The 15,795-nt window shown below is 45.2% G+C and overlaps 1 protein-coding gene across 1 annotated transcript in view; it reads left to right on the forward strand.

The window, feature by feature from the left end:
* The window catches only part of TTYH3 (tweety family member 3), a gene marked incomplete at its 5' end in the record, with an annotated part of 38,317 nt that overhangs the window by 3,853 nt on the left and 18,669 nt on the right, over positions 1–15,795 (forward strand). The window contains 5 exons of the mRNA XM_031056560.1: positions 4,356–4,467; positions 5,059–5,279; positions 6,078–6,173; positions 8,646–8,718; positions 9,024–9,099. Coding sequence (XP_030912420.1) covers positions 4,356–4,467; positions 5,059–5,279; positions 6,078–6,173; positions 8,646–8,718; positions 9,024–9,099 — 578 coding nt within the window. The remainder of the gene's footprint in view (positions 1–4,355; positions 4,468–5,058; positions 5,280–6,077; positions 6,174–8,645; positions 8,719–9,023; positions 9,100–15,795) is intronic.

The following is a 15,795-nucleotide window of genomic DNA, read 5'->3' on the forward strand; positions in this document are numbered from 1 at the left end:
TAATGCTTCAGTTCTAGTCCCCACCAATTTTGATTGGTTTCTGTGTATGGGGAGTTGTCCTATAAACCATCTCACCCACTGCTTAGGTGACCCTAATTCTCTCAGAAGGGACCTCAGCTCCAAAGGTGGGGAGGAAGCTTTGTGGAGAGGGCATCAGAAAGAAATGGGTGCAAATAAATGGTAAAAACTTGTCTTATCAAGTGCCAGTAATAGCACTTTCCCCTGGTGTGAAAGTGCAAGGTGGTAATTAGGCAGACAAATTAACATTCCTCCTGAGAACCTGCAGTCTAAAAAGGGCTCTTCTTATGAAGTTCCTGTAATTAAAGATGACTTGGTGTAGTTAGATTATTCATTTCTAAGGATGTGATGTGAATGACTAGTGCTCATCTTTGCAGACTGCTGTCTGGGTGCCCAAGGGTCACAGTGTGTGTGTGGGTATTACAGCAGGAGCATCTCATCATAGAAAGCACAGAGATCCTCTCTGTGTCAGATTAATGCTCTGATGTTCATCACATGTAAATGCAGAAAACATTTTTTTGTTTTTTGCAGGTCACATTGCAAGCAAATTCAGAATTACATTTCCTTTATTTTCTGGTTCTTCACCTAGTTGTCCAAAGTGCAGGTGATTCTTGCACACAAACAATGGGACAGCTGCTCTCCAGACTTGAATTTCTGGAGTCTTGCTGAAAAGTGATATAGGAGTGTGTGTACAGCCTGCAGGAGTTTAGATCCCACTGTGGTATCTGTAGGAAAATCTGTATTTGTAGAAATCCTGGTGTGCATCTCTTCCATCTCACTAGTACCACTCTTTGAAGAGCTTGTGGAGTTCTGTGTCCCCAGTGGGTGTCTGTGGGTGTGATATCACTGGTGGTGATAGCTTTAAGCTCAAAGTGCAATGTTTTCTTGACTTAAATAAGTGGGTTTCTTAAAACTTACCAAAACTGTTGAGTAGCCAAGTGGCTTTTAAAGTTCAGTGTTGAATAGCAGGAGCAACTTTTTATATGGCCTGTAAGACTGTGATAGATTGATTTTTAAAGGTTTTATTCAAAAATATGAGTGAGAGGGAAAGCAGAGGAGAGGTGGTGGTCGTGAAAGTGACAGGAGACTGGCCAAGGTAGGTTTGGGAGGAGAAATTGAGGATGGGACAGTTTGGACTTGGGAGGAGGAATTGAGGACGGAACAATATGGATTTGGGAGGAGGAATTGAGGATGGGACAGTGTGGATTTGGGACAAGGAATTGAGGATGGGACAGTTTGGATTTGGGAGGGGAGAGGGGTGTGTGCACTCGAATGGGAATGCAACAGAAGCAAGACTGGCAGAAACAGACATGAATTTCCTATGGAAGCATTGAAAATGTGTTGGAGTATCTTCCAGAGGGTGCCAGGGTGGAGAAAAGCTGTGACATTCAGGAATGCTGTCCTTGCATCCAGGCTGTGTGACAGAAATGCCTCCATTGGGTGATGATTTTGTCATCCTGTGCTGGGAGATGGATCTGCTGGATCTTAGGCCACTGTGCCTTCCAGGGTTCGTGCAAGAAGCCTTGTGATTTATCATGACCTCAAGGACTTATGCTGCTGGGTTAAGATGAGTTGATCTATTTTTATTTTAAAAGAATGCTCTTAAATAGAAGGAGCCCCTCTGTTTCCCTTTAATCATATAAAAGGTAGTTAAAAACTAGTGTAAATCCTTAAATCTGCTTTAAACAATAGCAACTCATATCAATGTGTGTGGGCAGGGATTTGAAACAACTATTGGATTTAGATGAAGCCAAATGCAAACAAAGCTCAGCAGCAGCAGTTCCCCCCTGGCTGCCCTTCAGCTCTGCCCCCTCCTCAGGCACAGCTGCCCCCAGCCCAGATTTGTGGGATGGGTTCCTTCCCTCTCTACCCTGATAGGAAGGGGAAAAGCCATAAAACTGCCCCTGGGGAAAGGACTGGCTGTGTAAGTGGTCCTTGCCAGCTCAGGGTGGGAATGCAGAGCTGGCTTTTGCAGGGCATGAATGGAATAATTAACACTTCATGTGTGATTTGCACTGAATGTGTGAGTCTCATGTCTAGAGGAGTTCATTATTGGATTGAATGGCTTTTATCCCAATTGTTGTGCTGTGGGGTTTGCTTTCAGCAGCAGTGGCTGTGCCTGGAGGGGCAGGGCAGTGGGAGCTGTGGTTTTTACTGGGCAGGATGGGAAACCTGTGGAAAACTGACAGGGTAGAACTTCCTCCAACAGGGCAACGAGTTTAAAGTCACTTATTTGTATTGCCAGCACTTCATCCTGGTACCTGTGAGTAAACTGGCTGCTCTGTGCAGCATCCCCAAGGATTCTGCTGCTGTTTCAGAGTGCTGTTTCTGAGTCTTTCCCACCAAAACTGTGCTACTGTGCTGGGAATACTGAGAGCCAAGCAGCAGATTTTGGGCACTTACCAAGTCTTTGCTGAAAGAATAGGCTTCTAGTAGCTGTAAACAGGCTGAATAGAAATTGCTCGCTAATTAAAGGGGTCAGATCTGCCTATTCAATGTCCAGAATGTTCTGGAATTTATTTGGTGCCTATGGTAGAAACAACTGTTGAGGTTTTCTGCAGCTCAGGAGGCTGAAAGGGTCTGTGTGAATTTCTTTGCTCTGATAAGACAAGGAGAAATCCAAGCCGTGGTTTTGTCATTTCTGTGATGGGGTGCTGAGTTGCCTTATCCTGGGCATAGCTGTGCATCTGTAATCTCTGTGCTTCAGGGGGAGGGAGGAGTGTGTCTTTTTTATCCCTTCCACCCCCGTGCACCCCGGGCATGTGTTATCAAGCTCTGATAATAGCTGCAACCAGAGGAATGCAGAGGGCTTTTCTCTCTTGAGTTATCAGCATAATTTGCATTAGGAAAATGTTTGAGGAATGGTGTTCCTGAAGAAAGAGGCCCATTTCTTTTATTCATGCTAAATATTTAGTCACATAGTTACATAGAAGGAGTCTTGTTGCCTCTCTTTCTGTTTATGAAGGCTGCCTCTTGTCCTTAGAAGACTCCTTGGTTTTTATGGGCCAAGCTCTCTATAATTTATGGAGATTCAATTGCTGGAAAAAGCATGAGGCTAACACAGATTTTCCTGGTGAATCTGCTTCCAGATGATGATCTTTGCTTCTATTTCTTGTCACATACGAGGGGAAATGTGACCAGGTGAACTGCATTGCTCTGCTCACTCTTTTGAAGCAGAACCAAGCCAAGGAGGAATGGATGTGTCTTCCTGCAGGAGAGGAGCAAGAGCAGGAACAGTACACAAAGGTCTTGTGGAGGAACTAAATGTTTCATCCAGAATAAGTTTAGGTTTACAACAGGATCAGGATCATCACCACCTCCTTCCTCTGCACTGCCACAAACACAACCTTGGTGTCTCGACAACCTTCCTAGAAAAGGTCCTGGGTGCTCTCAAGCTAAATATAACATGGGAACAGAAAAACTGTGTCTTGGTAAGGTTTGTTTGACCTGAGTTTAGTTGTGTGATCCCTTCACAAGTTCTTTCCTCCTCTATTATTAGGAAATATGGGCTTGGACAGAGGAACTGTGAGTTCCTGCAGTGATCTCTTCATAGAAGAGGTATTGCTGACTTGCATGAGATAATCCTCTGGTTGCAACTCATTTACAGGATCTTCCTCCTTTAAGTGAGGCTTAAGCTAATATGGTTTACTTCATAATTGGGGCAGACTGATATGTGTGGACAATTATAGAAAATCAGCTGATAGGTGGTAATTTGCTAAGCAGCTGGAGTTGAATTGTGTCTGCAAGCTTGAAATTTGCTTGCTTTAAAAATAAATAAGCCTTTTGTCCCAGTAAGTTATTATGCCTCCCTTCCCAGTACTCTAAATCAGTGTGACACAAATGTTTCTAATGGGAAGATAAATCAAGATAATGTTCATAGATATTTCACAGGGTAGAGAAGAGGGCATGGAAAATGTATCTGGAGGAGCCACCACCGTGGGCAAGCAGTCAAAGCAAGCTCTTTGTGTCGTGCTTTAAAAAAATGTAACAAAATTTCATGTCCACAGAAGGCATCTAGCACAGCAATGGCAGCTCTTGCAGGAGCCACTGGCTGGATTTCTGGTTCTGAGCTCCCAAACAGTTCTCTAACAGATTTTCATTATTTTACCATAAATAATTATGCTAGTTGTGTTCTGCTCTTGGCCCTGTGGCTGTGCATGCAGAGCTGCTGGCTGTGAATATTCACAGGTGCGAACTGAGCAGCAGCACGACCCCAGCTCCCTGTGGGACGGAGCTCCTTCCCTTTGGTGGGAAGTGACTCTGCAGCCATCAGCCCTGTGTTACCCACTTGCCTCTCAGCTTTACCTCTGCCCTTTGGTGCTTTTCTTCCTCTGCAGTGCTGGAATTGCTGTGGGATTCTACGGGAATGGGGAGACCAGCGACGGCATCCACCGGCTGACGTACTCGCTGCGCCACGCCAACCGCACCGTGGCCGGCGTGCAGGACAGGGTGAGTGAGCACCCCAAAAACGGGCCTGAGGCAAGGACCAGCCTCACTCAGCACCCCTCCTCCTGAATCTGGCTGTGCCTCAGTCTCTTCCTGTTTTCTCTCAGTATCTGGGCTCGGAGATCGTGCTAAAATTTCCATTAGTGGCGGGGTGATTTCTTCCGCTCGTCTAAAAATAACAAAGCGAACGCGGCTTGTGGAGTGAAGTCTTCTCTTTGCTAGGCTTGAAAACAGCTTGTGATCAGCTCTCTCCTCCACACCCAGGAGAGGAGGCAGGCCAAAGCAGACAAATCTTAGTAAAATGTAGCATTTGGGTACCATTTGTTGTTCCTGTGCTGTCTCTAATCTCATGGTATCATACTGCAGCCCTGATGTCAAATGTGTGCGTGTGTTAAGGCTCAGCTGAGGTGCCATCACTGCAAACAATCTCCCTTAGAGATGCTTTTAAGTTGATTTTGAGGGGTAAGCAGTCTGAGCCTCTTAAGACAGAGGGCTGGTAATCTGGAAGCTGTCCATGACTTGCTAGGAAGAATGAATTCCCTTTTACTTCCTTGGCTTCCTGTACTTTAATTATTTTTTGTTAATTTGTTGTAGGTACTGGACACTGCAGTGGCCCTGAACCAAACAGTGGAACCAAACTTGCTCGTCCTGGAGGAGATGTTCAAGAAGCAGACAGACTACCTGCAAATTGTCCAGAAACTGCAAAGTCTCTTGGATAATCTGGTCAGGCAAACAACTGAGATCCCCTTCTGGAAGAATGATGAGCTGTCTCTGGAGGAGCTGGCAATTCAGATTGACCTCTATGACTGGTACAGGTGTGTAGCATGCTGTACTGTAGTGGTTGTAACATCTGCTTTGGCCTGTTTTGCAAAAATTATGTGCATGTTCTGGGTGGCTGAGCTAAAGGCTCTGTTTATTGCTGCAGGTGCTCTTGGCCCACAGAGCTGATTTGTTTCTTACAGCAGGACTGCATTCAGTTTAAATCAAAATGCACAGCTTTTTTTCCTTAAGTGTCTTTATTACCAACTGATGAGAAATTTATTCTCAACATACAAAATCTGTAGTTTGTGTTCTAGCACTGGGGAAAAAAAAACAGCCCTAGGTACAGCTTCTTCTCTGTCCTAATAAGTGCATAAGGAATACATTAAATAGAGTAGAAAATGGCACTAGTTCTGTAAGTTAATTCCACAGCCTAACATTCCTTTTTATTTAACATATTAAATAAGATATTGCATCAGTTGTATTCCAGAAAAGAAAACCTCTATCCCAACATGTGGAATAAATAACTGCAACATTTCCTGACAAATATCTAGGAAGTTCAAGAAGCTGCAATGCCTTTTCCTCCTCTGATGGCCAGTGCATATAACATCACACTAGAAAACACTAGCAGTGACATTTCTCAACAACTGTTTGTGCTGAGCATGTTGTGTAGATTCTTTTACCTGCCTCAACTTCCAATCCCACAAATACCCAGACCTCTCTGAAGATTAATCTTTGGGGGTGGTTTGGGGAAAGAGAAGGTCTCTGTTTTCCCCAGAAGTCACAGCTGCTCCTTGATCTGTGCTTTTTACACCCCAGTTTTCCTTTGCAGACCGTGTTTTTGTTTGCTACAGGTGGCTGGGATACCTGGGCCTGCTCCTGTTCAATGTCCTGATATGTTTGCTGGTGCTCTTTGGGCTCATCAGAAACTCCAGGGCCATTCTTATGGGGTAAGTCTTGATCTGGGGACAGGGCACAAGGAAGGTCAGCTGAAAGCAAGTTCCTTCTAGTGGGAACCTCTCCCTGTTGTCAACTGATATCAAGGACATCTGAAACTGAACATCTTACATTTCGTCTGAGTAGGGACACATTGTAGAGTGTAGCTGTGTGGAAATAGTTAGGGCTTCACACAAGAGATGTTCACAGGAAGGTTCTTGAGCTGTAAAATCAAAGGTGAGGAGCTCATCCAGGCTGTGTGCTTTCCACTGGTGGCCTTGGAAGCCTCCATTTGCTGGGAGATAATAATGTGAACATCCTTCCTTAAAATGACAGGCTTTAAAAATCTCCCCTTAATTCTCTGCAGTTGGGAAAGCATTTGTTAATTGGTGATAAGCATTGCATGTGCCTACACACCCTGCAGCATTGCCTTCTGTGTCTCTATCTGCTCTTGTTACCTGGGGCTGTCACACCTGAGGAAACATTAAACTGAGAACAAGCCATGGTTTGCACAGTGATGAGGAGTCTTGTTGCCATGGCACTGCAATGTTAATGCATGTCTGTTTCTCAAAAGCACTGAAAATGCCCCATTACAGGAAAAACCTCTTCCTCTCCTTATCTTGTAGCTTGGCATATTTGGCAAAGAGCCTGGTATCATAAACACAGTGACAGTTTGATTACTGACATGGCCAAGGGTTTCTCCTGGTTTGTGGTGGTGCCATTAATAATTGGAATGTGTATCCAGATTTATTATTTACCAGATGATTTCATACCTGGCAGGTTATACAGACAAAAGTCCAAGTGGATGCACAGATGGCAGACCCAGGGCTTAAATTAGAATCTCATTCCCCGTTAGCCAGAAGTTCATATTAAGGCATTCCCTAAAGGGAGCACATGGCATAAAGAAACAAGTGTATCACAGCCAGGCAAGATGGTGAAATGCCAGTTTTAGATCTTTTAGCCAAGCAATCAGTTACTGACCCAGTCATCTTCATTTAAAGTAAAACAACAAATGTGTCTTATTGATTAACATGCTCAGCTGGAGGCACCAAGCTGTGTTGTCCTTATGTCATAAAGCCACAGAGCCTTGCTGATCCATGGCTGATAATTTTTGCATCCATTTGGAAAAGGCATAACAAAGTCTTTAGTGTCTCATTTCAGAGTGCAGCACAGATGTCAGTCTGGTGAAACTCCCTTACTTCTGCAAGATGAGGCATAGATCCATTCACAGAATAGAGATTATTTGGAATTAAAATAAGTTAGTAAACTGAGGGATAGTTTGTTTATTTTTTTTTTTTCATGGAGACCCATAGGTTTACTTTTTTAAAGCTCTAGTATTCAGTGAGACAAATGTAGCAGAAAAAAGATGTCCCTTCCTCACAGAGGTGGTTGTACTAGGTTTGAATAAAGAATGTCTTGGTTATGAACAGGTTTTTGTATTGTTCAGGGTATGAGTGGGAAGGGATCTACTTATGTTTCAAAGCTTGAGGGAAAAAGCATCCCTAAGAGAGCAAGACAGTGTCTCTTTACTTTGAAGATAGAAAGAGATAAAATGAAACTGCTTATTAGTCTGCAGCCCTGTACCTGAGGGAGTTGAGGAGCATTGTAGCCTAAATATCTCTACCACTCATACTGACAGCAAGGGTGAAGAGCTAATGTGCTGGTTGGGAAGTGCAAAAGCCTTTTCCATGAGTGTGTGCTCCTGAATGTCACTGAGAGCACAGCTCTGCCATCCCTGTGCCTTGTGGCTGCTTGGCAGCAGACACATCCCAGGATTTCTGTCAGTAATGAGGTCCAGCTGTCAGAACAGAGCTTCAAATCTGCAGAGATGGACTCACATGGCAGTGGGGGGCACCTGAACTGCAGCTCCAAGCTGTTTGCCTGCAGGTGACTTTCTCTCCTGGAGCTGTGTGGGATGCTTGGTGCTGTTCAGGTGCACCAGCCAAGGTGTCCTAACAGGGGCTGTGTTCCTCCTTCCATCTGTAGAGCTTGCACCAAACAACCTCATTTATTGCAGGCACAGGAGAGATTTCTCCAGTTTTGCATCAGTATGGTTTTGTGGGGTTTTCTCTATTTAGCATATATTTCTTTGGGTGTCTTTGGACCTGGAAGATGAATTCTAGAATGGGAAGAATGAAAGTGATGGGACTGTAGTGAACCTCCTGCCAATCTGCCTCCCCTACAGCCCCCTCTGAGGCTTTGTGCCTTTGGTTTCCCTGCTAGAAGCAGGACAATACTTTGCTTCCCTACTTCTCCCTTCCCCTGCAGCTCTAGGACAGGTAATGCAGTAACCAACAGCTGGATATGAACTGCTCTGGGTGCTGCTGTCCATGACATCTAAAATAGGATTGTTTATCTGAGCATACAGTCTGTGGCTGATAATTTCTTGGGTTTGGTAATTGCTTTGGACTCCAAATATTACTTCTTGTGAAAGGAACTGCTTGAAATCAGAGCTGCTACATCTGCCATCTGTCTGTCTCCCACAGGGTGTGCTTGCTTGGGGTGTTTGCCCTGATTGTCAGCTGGGGATCCCTGGGCCTGGAGCTGGCTGTTGCTGTGGTGAGTGGCTGACATCCAAATCCCAGTCACCCTTTGCTGCAGGTTTAGCAGACACCAGATTCATGTTGTGCTGTGCCTGTTTTACAGCATCTCCTGATCTAACTGTCCTAGCAATTTCCATCTGGGAGAAGTGCAGAGCTGCTCCTTCTCTATGGTGTGGTAGCTCAGAGTCCAGCACTGCTGCTGGTGATGAGACCTCAGCATCTGAAAAATCCCTAGAATATAAAATTCCCTGATGTTAACCTGGCCCAACTGCTCTTTGATGCTGATGTGTTTGATATTCCTTTTGTCTTCCATCTATCCAGGGCTCCAGTGACTTCTGTATCAACCCTGATGCTTATGTCTCCAAAGTGGTTGAAGAGAATGCAGTGCTCAGTGCTGGTGAGTGCTGGGACTGGCTCTGGCACGGGGTTCTGCAGCTCCAGCTGTCACACAGGAGCATGGCAGTGACTGAGAATTTTAGGCTGTGTTTGAAAGAGAGCAGCTGGCATACAACAAACAAAATTTTTGGAGCTCTGGGAGAACAGCATTCTGGTCAGAAGTATGCATGTATGCATCAGAACCACCTTGAGAACCTTTCTTCTGCCTTCACCTTTAGGTGGAAATAACTGATAAAATGGAATAACAGAAATCCCCAGATTAGTGGATTATTTTGCTTTAAATGCAGCACTCTTGAGGCTTGTTCTCCTTTCTAAGTGGCAGTAGCAGTGTGCAGTTTGAGTTGACATTTTTAAAACTTGCTCTCAGGTCTGTATTCCTGAATCTAGCCATACCTATTTTTACATCTGTTATCAACAGTTTATATATAATTTTTTTCTCTTAATGGTGCCTGTAAATAGTAGCCTCTTTGAAGGGTAAGTGAATGGAAACAGCCACAAAGAAGTCTGAATTTCCTTTTCCATTATAAATGCAGTGTTTTGACTTCTTTGTGTATCCTGTTCCACTTAAAGCATGTGCCTGCACCTCAGTGGCTTCCAGCTGAAGCACTGATGTATTTGGGGCTTGTTGCTCCTAATTTAGACTGAAGTGGTTGGTGAGGTGAGAGGTGCCTCCAGTTTGAACCTCAGAGGGGCAAAGATGGCATTCAGAACCATGGCTTAACAAAAGGGTGATTGGGTGCCTGCCAGCAGAGATACAATAAGTGCTGAAAAGAAAAAGCATTTTTAGGACTGAATTGGCTGCTTAGTTTACAAAGTTAACTTTTTTCCCCCTGTCTCCTCTCCTCCAGTAATTCCTTTATGTAGTTCTGTGTATGGTAAAACACAAATAGGCAATGGCACTGATTTGTAAGAGGAGTGACTTGTGTTTTTTCTGGTTCTTATTTGGTGTAACCAGAGAACTTCTGCTGTGTGTGCAGAAGGTCTGTGCTTAGCCAAACACTGTCTCTCAATGTGCAACTGGTAGGAAATTAGGTATGTAGCTATGGCTGAGGATGCAGGGATTGGAAACAGTAAAAAACATAAATGTCTGGAGGCAGAATGTAGCATAAAAGGATATGTACAGGTTGATCTTACAACCCTACATCTAATTTTTGGAGTGCCTTATTTATTGATTTTATGGGAAGGATAGAGCCAGGCAGCTCTCTTGGCAACAAAGAAATGTAGTGAGGGAAGAGAATGAGAGTTTAGCATAAGATGAAAATCCTCTTTTGGCTGTGAAGGTGACAAGGATGTGGCTTCAGGTGCCTAGCTGCTTTCCTGGCTCTTCAAGGAGGCAAATGGGTCAGTGAGGCCAAGGGGAAATGTGTGATGCTCCTGCCAGCTGTGTGCTGTGATAATTTGGTAACCCAGATTAGCTCTGAGCGTGTTTGGTAACAATCAGATTGACCCTGGGGAACCACAGAAAGGCCCCTTTGTGCTGCTTCTCCATTTCAGCTGTCCTTGTGTGCTGGGCTCCCGTGGATTTCCATTGATCAGGATCAATGCTCCTTGGGAGGCTCACAGGCAGTGCAGGGCTGGCATTCCATCCCTGCTCCTGCATTCCCCAGCAGGGACAGTTGGCTCCCCCAGGGAATACAGGCTCTGCTCCTGCAGCACCACCATGGAACAGTTGTTAAAGCTCCATAAATAACAGTGAATGGCTCTCAGGGAAACGGGGAGGAGCAGGAAGAGCAGGTGCTGCCACAGGCCTGGGTTGGAAGGGTGGCCCCTCCATGGGGGCTGAGTGTGTCAGTGATGCCTCAGGGTTTAGCTTTTATATTTTTCAGGTTCTGTGCTGCTTTAGTGTGTGGGTCTGGGCTTCATATTAAGGATGGTGAGCTCTCTGCACAGAGCAGGGAGACAAAACAATTCCTGCTCTAGCTGGGGACCAAGGACAAATGATCCAAATCTCTGACTCAAGAGCACAAACAAAGTGAACTAAAGAGAGAAAAACAAGAAGGATGGGACTTCATTACCTAAAGCTATAATTGGACAATGAACTCCAAGATGCAAATGGACCAGAACTTATAAAAGTGAGAGACCCCGTGAGTGGTCGTGCATTTTGGGACCATTTTGGTTCATCTTGGGTGTAGCCCTGGCTGGGCTCTTGTGCTGCCCAAGGTGGATCCATTGAGGCCTTTTAATAAATCCCTAGTTTGTTCTTTAGCTCTGTCTAGTCTCTGTTCTAGGTCAGCCTTCACAAAGCATCATCAGCTCCTGCTGCCAGGCACCCTGGAGCATTGGTGAGCACCTTTTCCTTTCTCCAGAAGGAAATCTGTCCGATTTCTGAGCCTGCCATTGCACCAGGCAGCTGGCTGGGAGATGATTGAGTCTTCTGTCTTCTTCCCATGTGGGTTTGCACTGCTGTGTCATAGTTATGGAAATAGCTCTTGGTCCCCAGTGTTGAGATCTTCCCGTGCATCTGAGCAGGAAGAAAAATGATGACATGAGGACTGCAGTGTGGCAATTACACTTTAATCCCAATAAAACCTCTTTAAAAGTCTGGGATAAGTGTTAGTAGCCCTTGGCTGCAAATTGTAGCACTGCTTTGTGATGACGTAAGAGATGTGAGGAGCTCCAGGAGATAGGGACAGGCAGCTGGACATCCATGCTGTCCTCTCAGAGGAAGAGGCCCTGTTTGAAAGCCCCTGGTTCTGGTGCTTTGAGCTCTCTGGGTTGCTGTCTCTGCTTTTTGGATGGTGTTGTTCAGCTTTAACAGCAATGTAGACACACTAAAAGAGGTATGGACACACTAAAAGAGGTATGGACACAATAAAAGGAGTATAGACCCACTAAAAGGGAATGTGGATGGCTAGAGGGGCTCAGGTAGGTCATGGAGGGAGAATCCATGGGGAGTTATCACAGATGTAGGAATCTCATTTGCTGTGAGAATCACGTCAGCTGAAGCTGAGAGCCTTGCTGAGGTATCTGCTTCTGGCCAGGGCTGGGTGCTGCCGTCTAATTTTAAGGATATGACAACCAACCAGTAATCCTAAGAAGTTTGGTAGTGCTGGGTCAATTTTTCCCTTTAATCACTACTTTTAGTTGCTGTTGTTACATACAATGTATTCTAAAGTTCTCCATGCTCTGACATTCAGACTGGGACTGAGTCATCAATATTTGCAATGTGGTTTTGCTGCTGGTGGTTGTAGTTTTCACAGAAAAATAACTCAGTTGAATACTGGGCAACTAGTATGTTAATATTCTTGTTTATGTATTAATTGCTGTTTTCAAATCTTAAGTGGAATTAATGGAGCTGAGAATAATCTGATTAAGTGCATTATTGCTGTCATGTTTTTAGCTAGAGAAGAGATGTTCTTTTGCAGATAAAATGTACTGCATTAAAAAAATGATGGGAGGAGAAAAGGGAGGCAAAGAACTTTAATGCAGGGTTTTGGGAGAAGCAAATACTTAAATAATTTTGCAGAAGAGGCTGATGTATGTGCCTAACTCACCCTGCATTCATTAACTGAGATAAAGCCAATGGAATTGAACAGTGCCCATATAATCAACTCCTGCTGCTAGTAAAAGACTTGGTGCAGCCAAGATGTTCATTTTCAAAGCAGGAGGCCATCTTCTAGTCCCATTCTTTTTCACTGATGTTGTGTTATTATCAGATGACTTGTTGCATAAAATTAAATAAAAAGGCCCAATCTGTCTAAACAACAGGAAGAGCTTTCTCCAGATTCTCTTCCCAGAAATCTGCTTGGTGAGCAGGCACTCCCTTCATCTGAGGGAGCTGTGAACCTCAGGGGATGGATGGTGGAGCCTTTTAGCTGTGCTCCAGGCTGGGTGCTGAGGCTGAGCTGCTCAGATGAGAGCAGGAAGGGTCCTTGCTGTGCCCACCCTCCTAACTGGCTAACTGGCCTCCCAGTGGTGCAATCTCACAATGGACTGACACCATCAGCACCTCTGTTTCTCTAGAAGAGACCAGGACAAAGCCTCAGCTGGGGCAGTGGGCTCTGCACAGTCATTACCTGAGCCCAGATAACTGGGATCTTTCACTGCAGGACAGAGTTTGCCCAAAGAAGGGCTCTTGAGAGCCCTGCTGAGCTGATGTTGGCATTGAGAAGCTCTTTTCCTGCCTGCTGTTGTTGGACTCATGATTAGCAGAAAGCTTTGAGTGGAGGGCAAATGGGAGAGCTGCAAGCTCTTTGCTTTTACCAATATGAGAATAGGATGTATCAGAGAAATTCAATATTGTGCAGACACCTCCCTTTGCTGTCAGACTGGTGCCTTGGGGAAACAAAACTCCTGGTGGAGAACATTACCTGGGCAAGGAGCTCCAGCAAAAAGAGCTCCTTTGACACCCCAGGTGCTGTCTCTGATGACTGAACCCTCAGAGACAGCCTCATCTGGGTGTATGGCTAAAATGAGCTCTGCTAAGAGAATGTTCAATTAGAGATGAAGAAGAGCTGGGAAAAGCTGTTCTAGGTGTGGGGATTTTTTTTTTGGAGCTAGGATCTTTTTTTCTCATTGCTCTCCTGCCTTTTGGCAGGTGCTTAATACCATTTTTGCATTTTGGCTGGGCTTTGAAGTGAGTAGTAGGTCTCCATGGTTGCAGAAGCAGTAAGTTGTCCTAGCAGCTGAAGCTGTCTTTAGAAGGAAGCTCTTCTTTCCTTTCTAGGAAAAACAGATTTTGCAAAAATAAAGCATTTTAGGTAGTTTCTCTTCCTTGCCTTCTGCTCCCACAATGCCTGTGCCCCAGGAGTGAGTCAGGAGGATTGCTGCTAGCTACAGCAGGCATGGGCAGCTGCAGATGTGACCCTGCCTAACCCTTCTGCTATGAACTAGATTGCCTAAAGGCCAGCTTCAAAACTCAGATCAACCTTTAGGAATTTTCCTTGAGAGGAAAACGCACCAGAAAGATAATTATAGAAAGAAATTGCCTGGAGCTGTTAGCAAAGTGCAAAGGATGGATTAGTGTAGCTGCTTTCTGGTCAGAAATAGGAGATTTGGTGATGTACAGGATAGCCTCCACCAGGTTTACAACAGGTGAAGGTGCCTCCTGCTCCTTCCTCTTTTCCTGGTGGCACTGGGGCAGGGGACATGGTCCTCTTAATTTCCAGGCTTTGCAGTACAGCTTCTCTGCCTGTTGTAGCCATAGATTTAAAGCAGCGCAGCCTGGGTTCAGTGCAGGGCAAAGCTGCTCCTGCTGGCTGAGCCATTTTGGGAAGCACGTTTTATGTGGAGTGTCACACTTGTCAGCAGCAAAGCCAGTGCTACCACAGTGAATCCTTGCTGATCCTGCCTTCCAGGGTGAAGCAAGGCAAGCATTTATTTCACTGTACTGCTTTTTTGCTTCACTTGTAACCAGCAATCTTTATCCTGAGCTTACAAGCTGCAAACTATGATATCAGGAGCTCTCATCTCTAATCTGCCCACCAGGGACGATCCAGAAGGCCCTCAAGAAACATTTCTAGAGCTCTGCATTAGCAGTATGTCATACAACTTATTGCACTTAAAAAGGCAATGTAAACTTGATACCACTGTGGGAGCTTAGGAGAAACTTTTTAGTGTTTGTTGGTTTAAAATAAATAGGTGACAAGATCACAGCTCCTCTGGGTCACCATGTGTGATGCTGTGGGTTGCTGTTGCTGTTCTCTCAGTGCAGGTGTGTTTTAATCCATTTTCACACAGCCATTGTGTGTGATTTATGAGCCAGGCAGGAGCAGCCCTTTCCTTGGCTCAGCACTTGTGGACAGTCACTCCTGTGGTCTGCCCAAAGAGAGGCACAAAGCAGCTCTTGCTGCCCTCCTGTCTGCCCACAATTTGCTAATTGCTGTTTAGAGGCTTGGCTGGGGAGGTGTAAGTTGTCCCAGAGAAGGAGTCAGTGGGAGGGGGATGGAGCAGCTGGCAGGAGCTGCCCCAGAGCAGGCTGATGAATTATAAATAACAGCTGTCAGGTTGCATTGCCAGCACACAGGGGCTGACAGGCTGTGCTGGAGCACTCCTCTCCAGCAGGCTGCCTTACCCAAAGGTGCATGAAATATTGATGACAAGCATGGCAGAGGCAGGATACAGGCAGGGCTGCTTCCTGCACAGCTCTGCTTGCTTCTGGTTGTGCCTTTTACTGATTTCTGAGTTGGGAATCATCAGAATAGCTGTGCAGCCTGGAATATGCATTACTGAAAGGCACAGACGGAAGGTTAAAAAGAACAGAGGAAAAGATGCTGGTGGAGGGGGGAATGCAGAGGGTTCATGTGTTTTAGGGCTTTTGTAGTCTTTACCATGCCAACGTCACCCTTGATTTTGCTAAGCTGGCATGCTCATGTTCATCTGAAGAGGAACTGCAAATGTTTGAGGAATAATCTAAAGGTTTTTTGATGATCAAGTCTTTCAGAGCTTCCTTCCTTGATAACATTATTGAGGATGGCGGGGGAAAGCCTGGCATTTGTAATTTGTGTGTGCTGGCAGGTGATGTAATGTTGTAGAGGGTTCATGAGGGCACCAGGCTGGTTTGAATGAAGAGGAACACAGCTGTGTCTTCAAGCCTGGAAACAGATGATGTTGTTAGCAGAGCACAGTAACAATCTTATCTGGAGTTGGTGTCTCCACTGTACTGTAGCTGAACTTGCCCTAGACTGGTGTCTTGTCTTAGGTTTATGTGATGGATAGTGCCAACTTCTGAACAAAGCTTTCCCTGTGTTCCATCTAA

This window comes from Geospiza fortis, unplaced genomic scaffold (genome assembly GCF_000277835.1).
Source record: "Geospiza fortis unplaced genomic scaffold, GeoFor_1.0 scaffold237, whole genome shotgun sequence".
In the NCBI taxonomy this organism is placed as follows: domain Eukaryota; kingdom Metazoa; phylum Chordata; class Aves; order Passeriformes; family Thraupidae; genus Geospiza; species Geospiza fortis.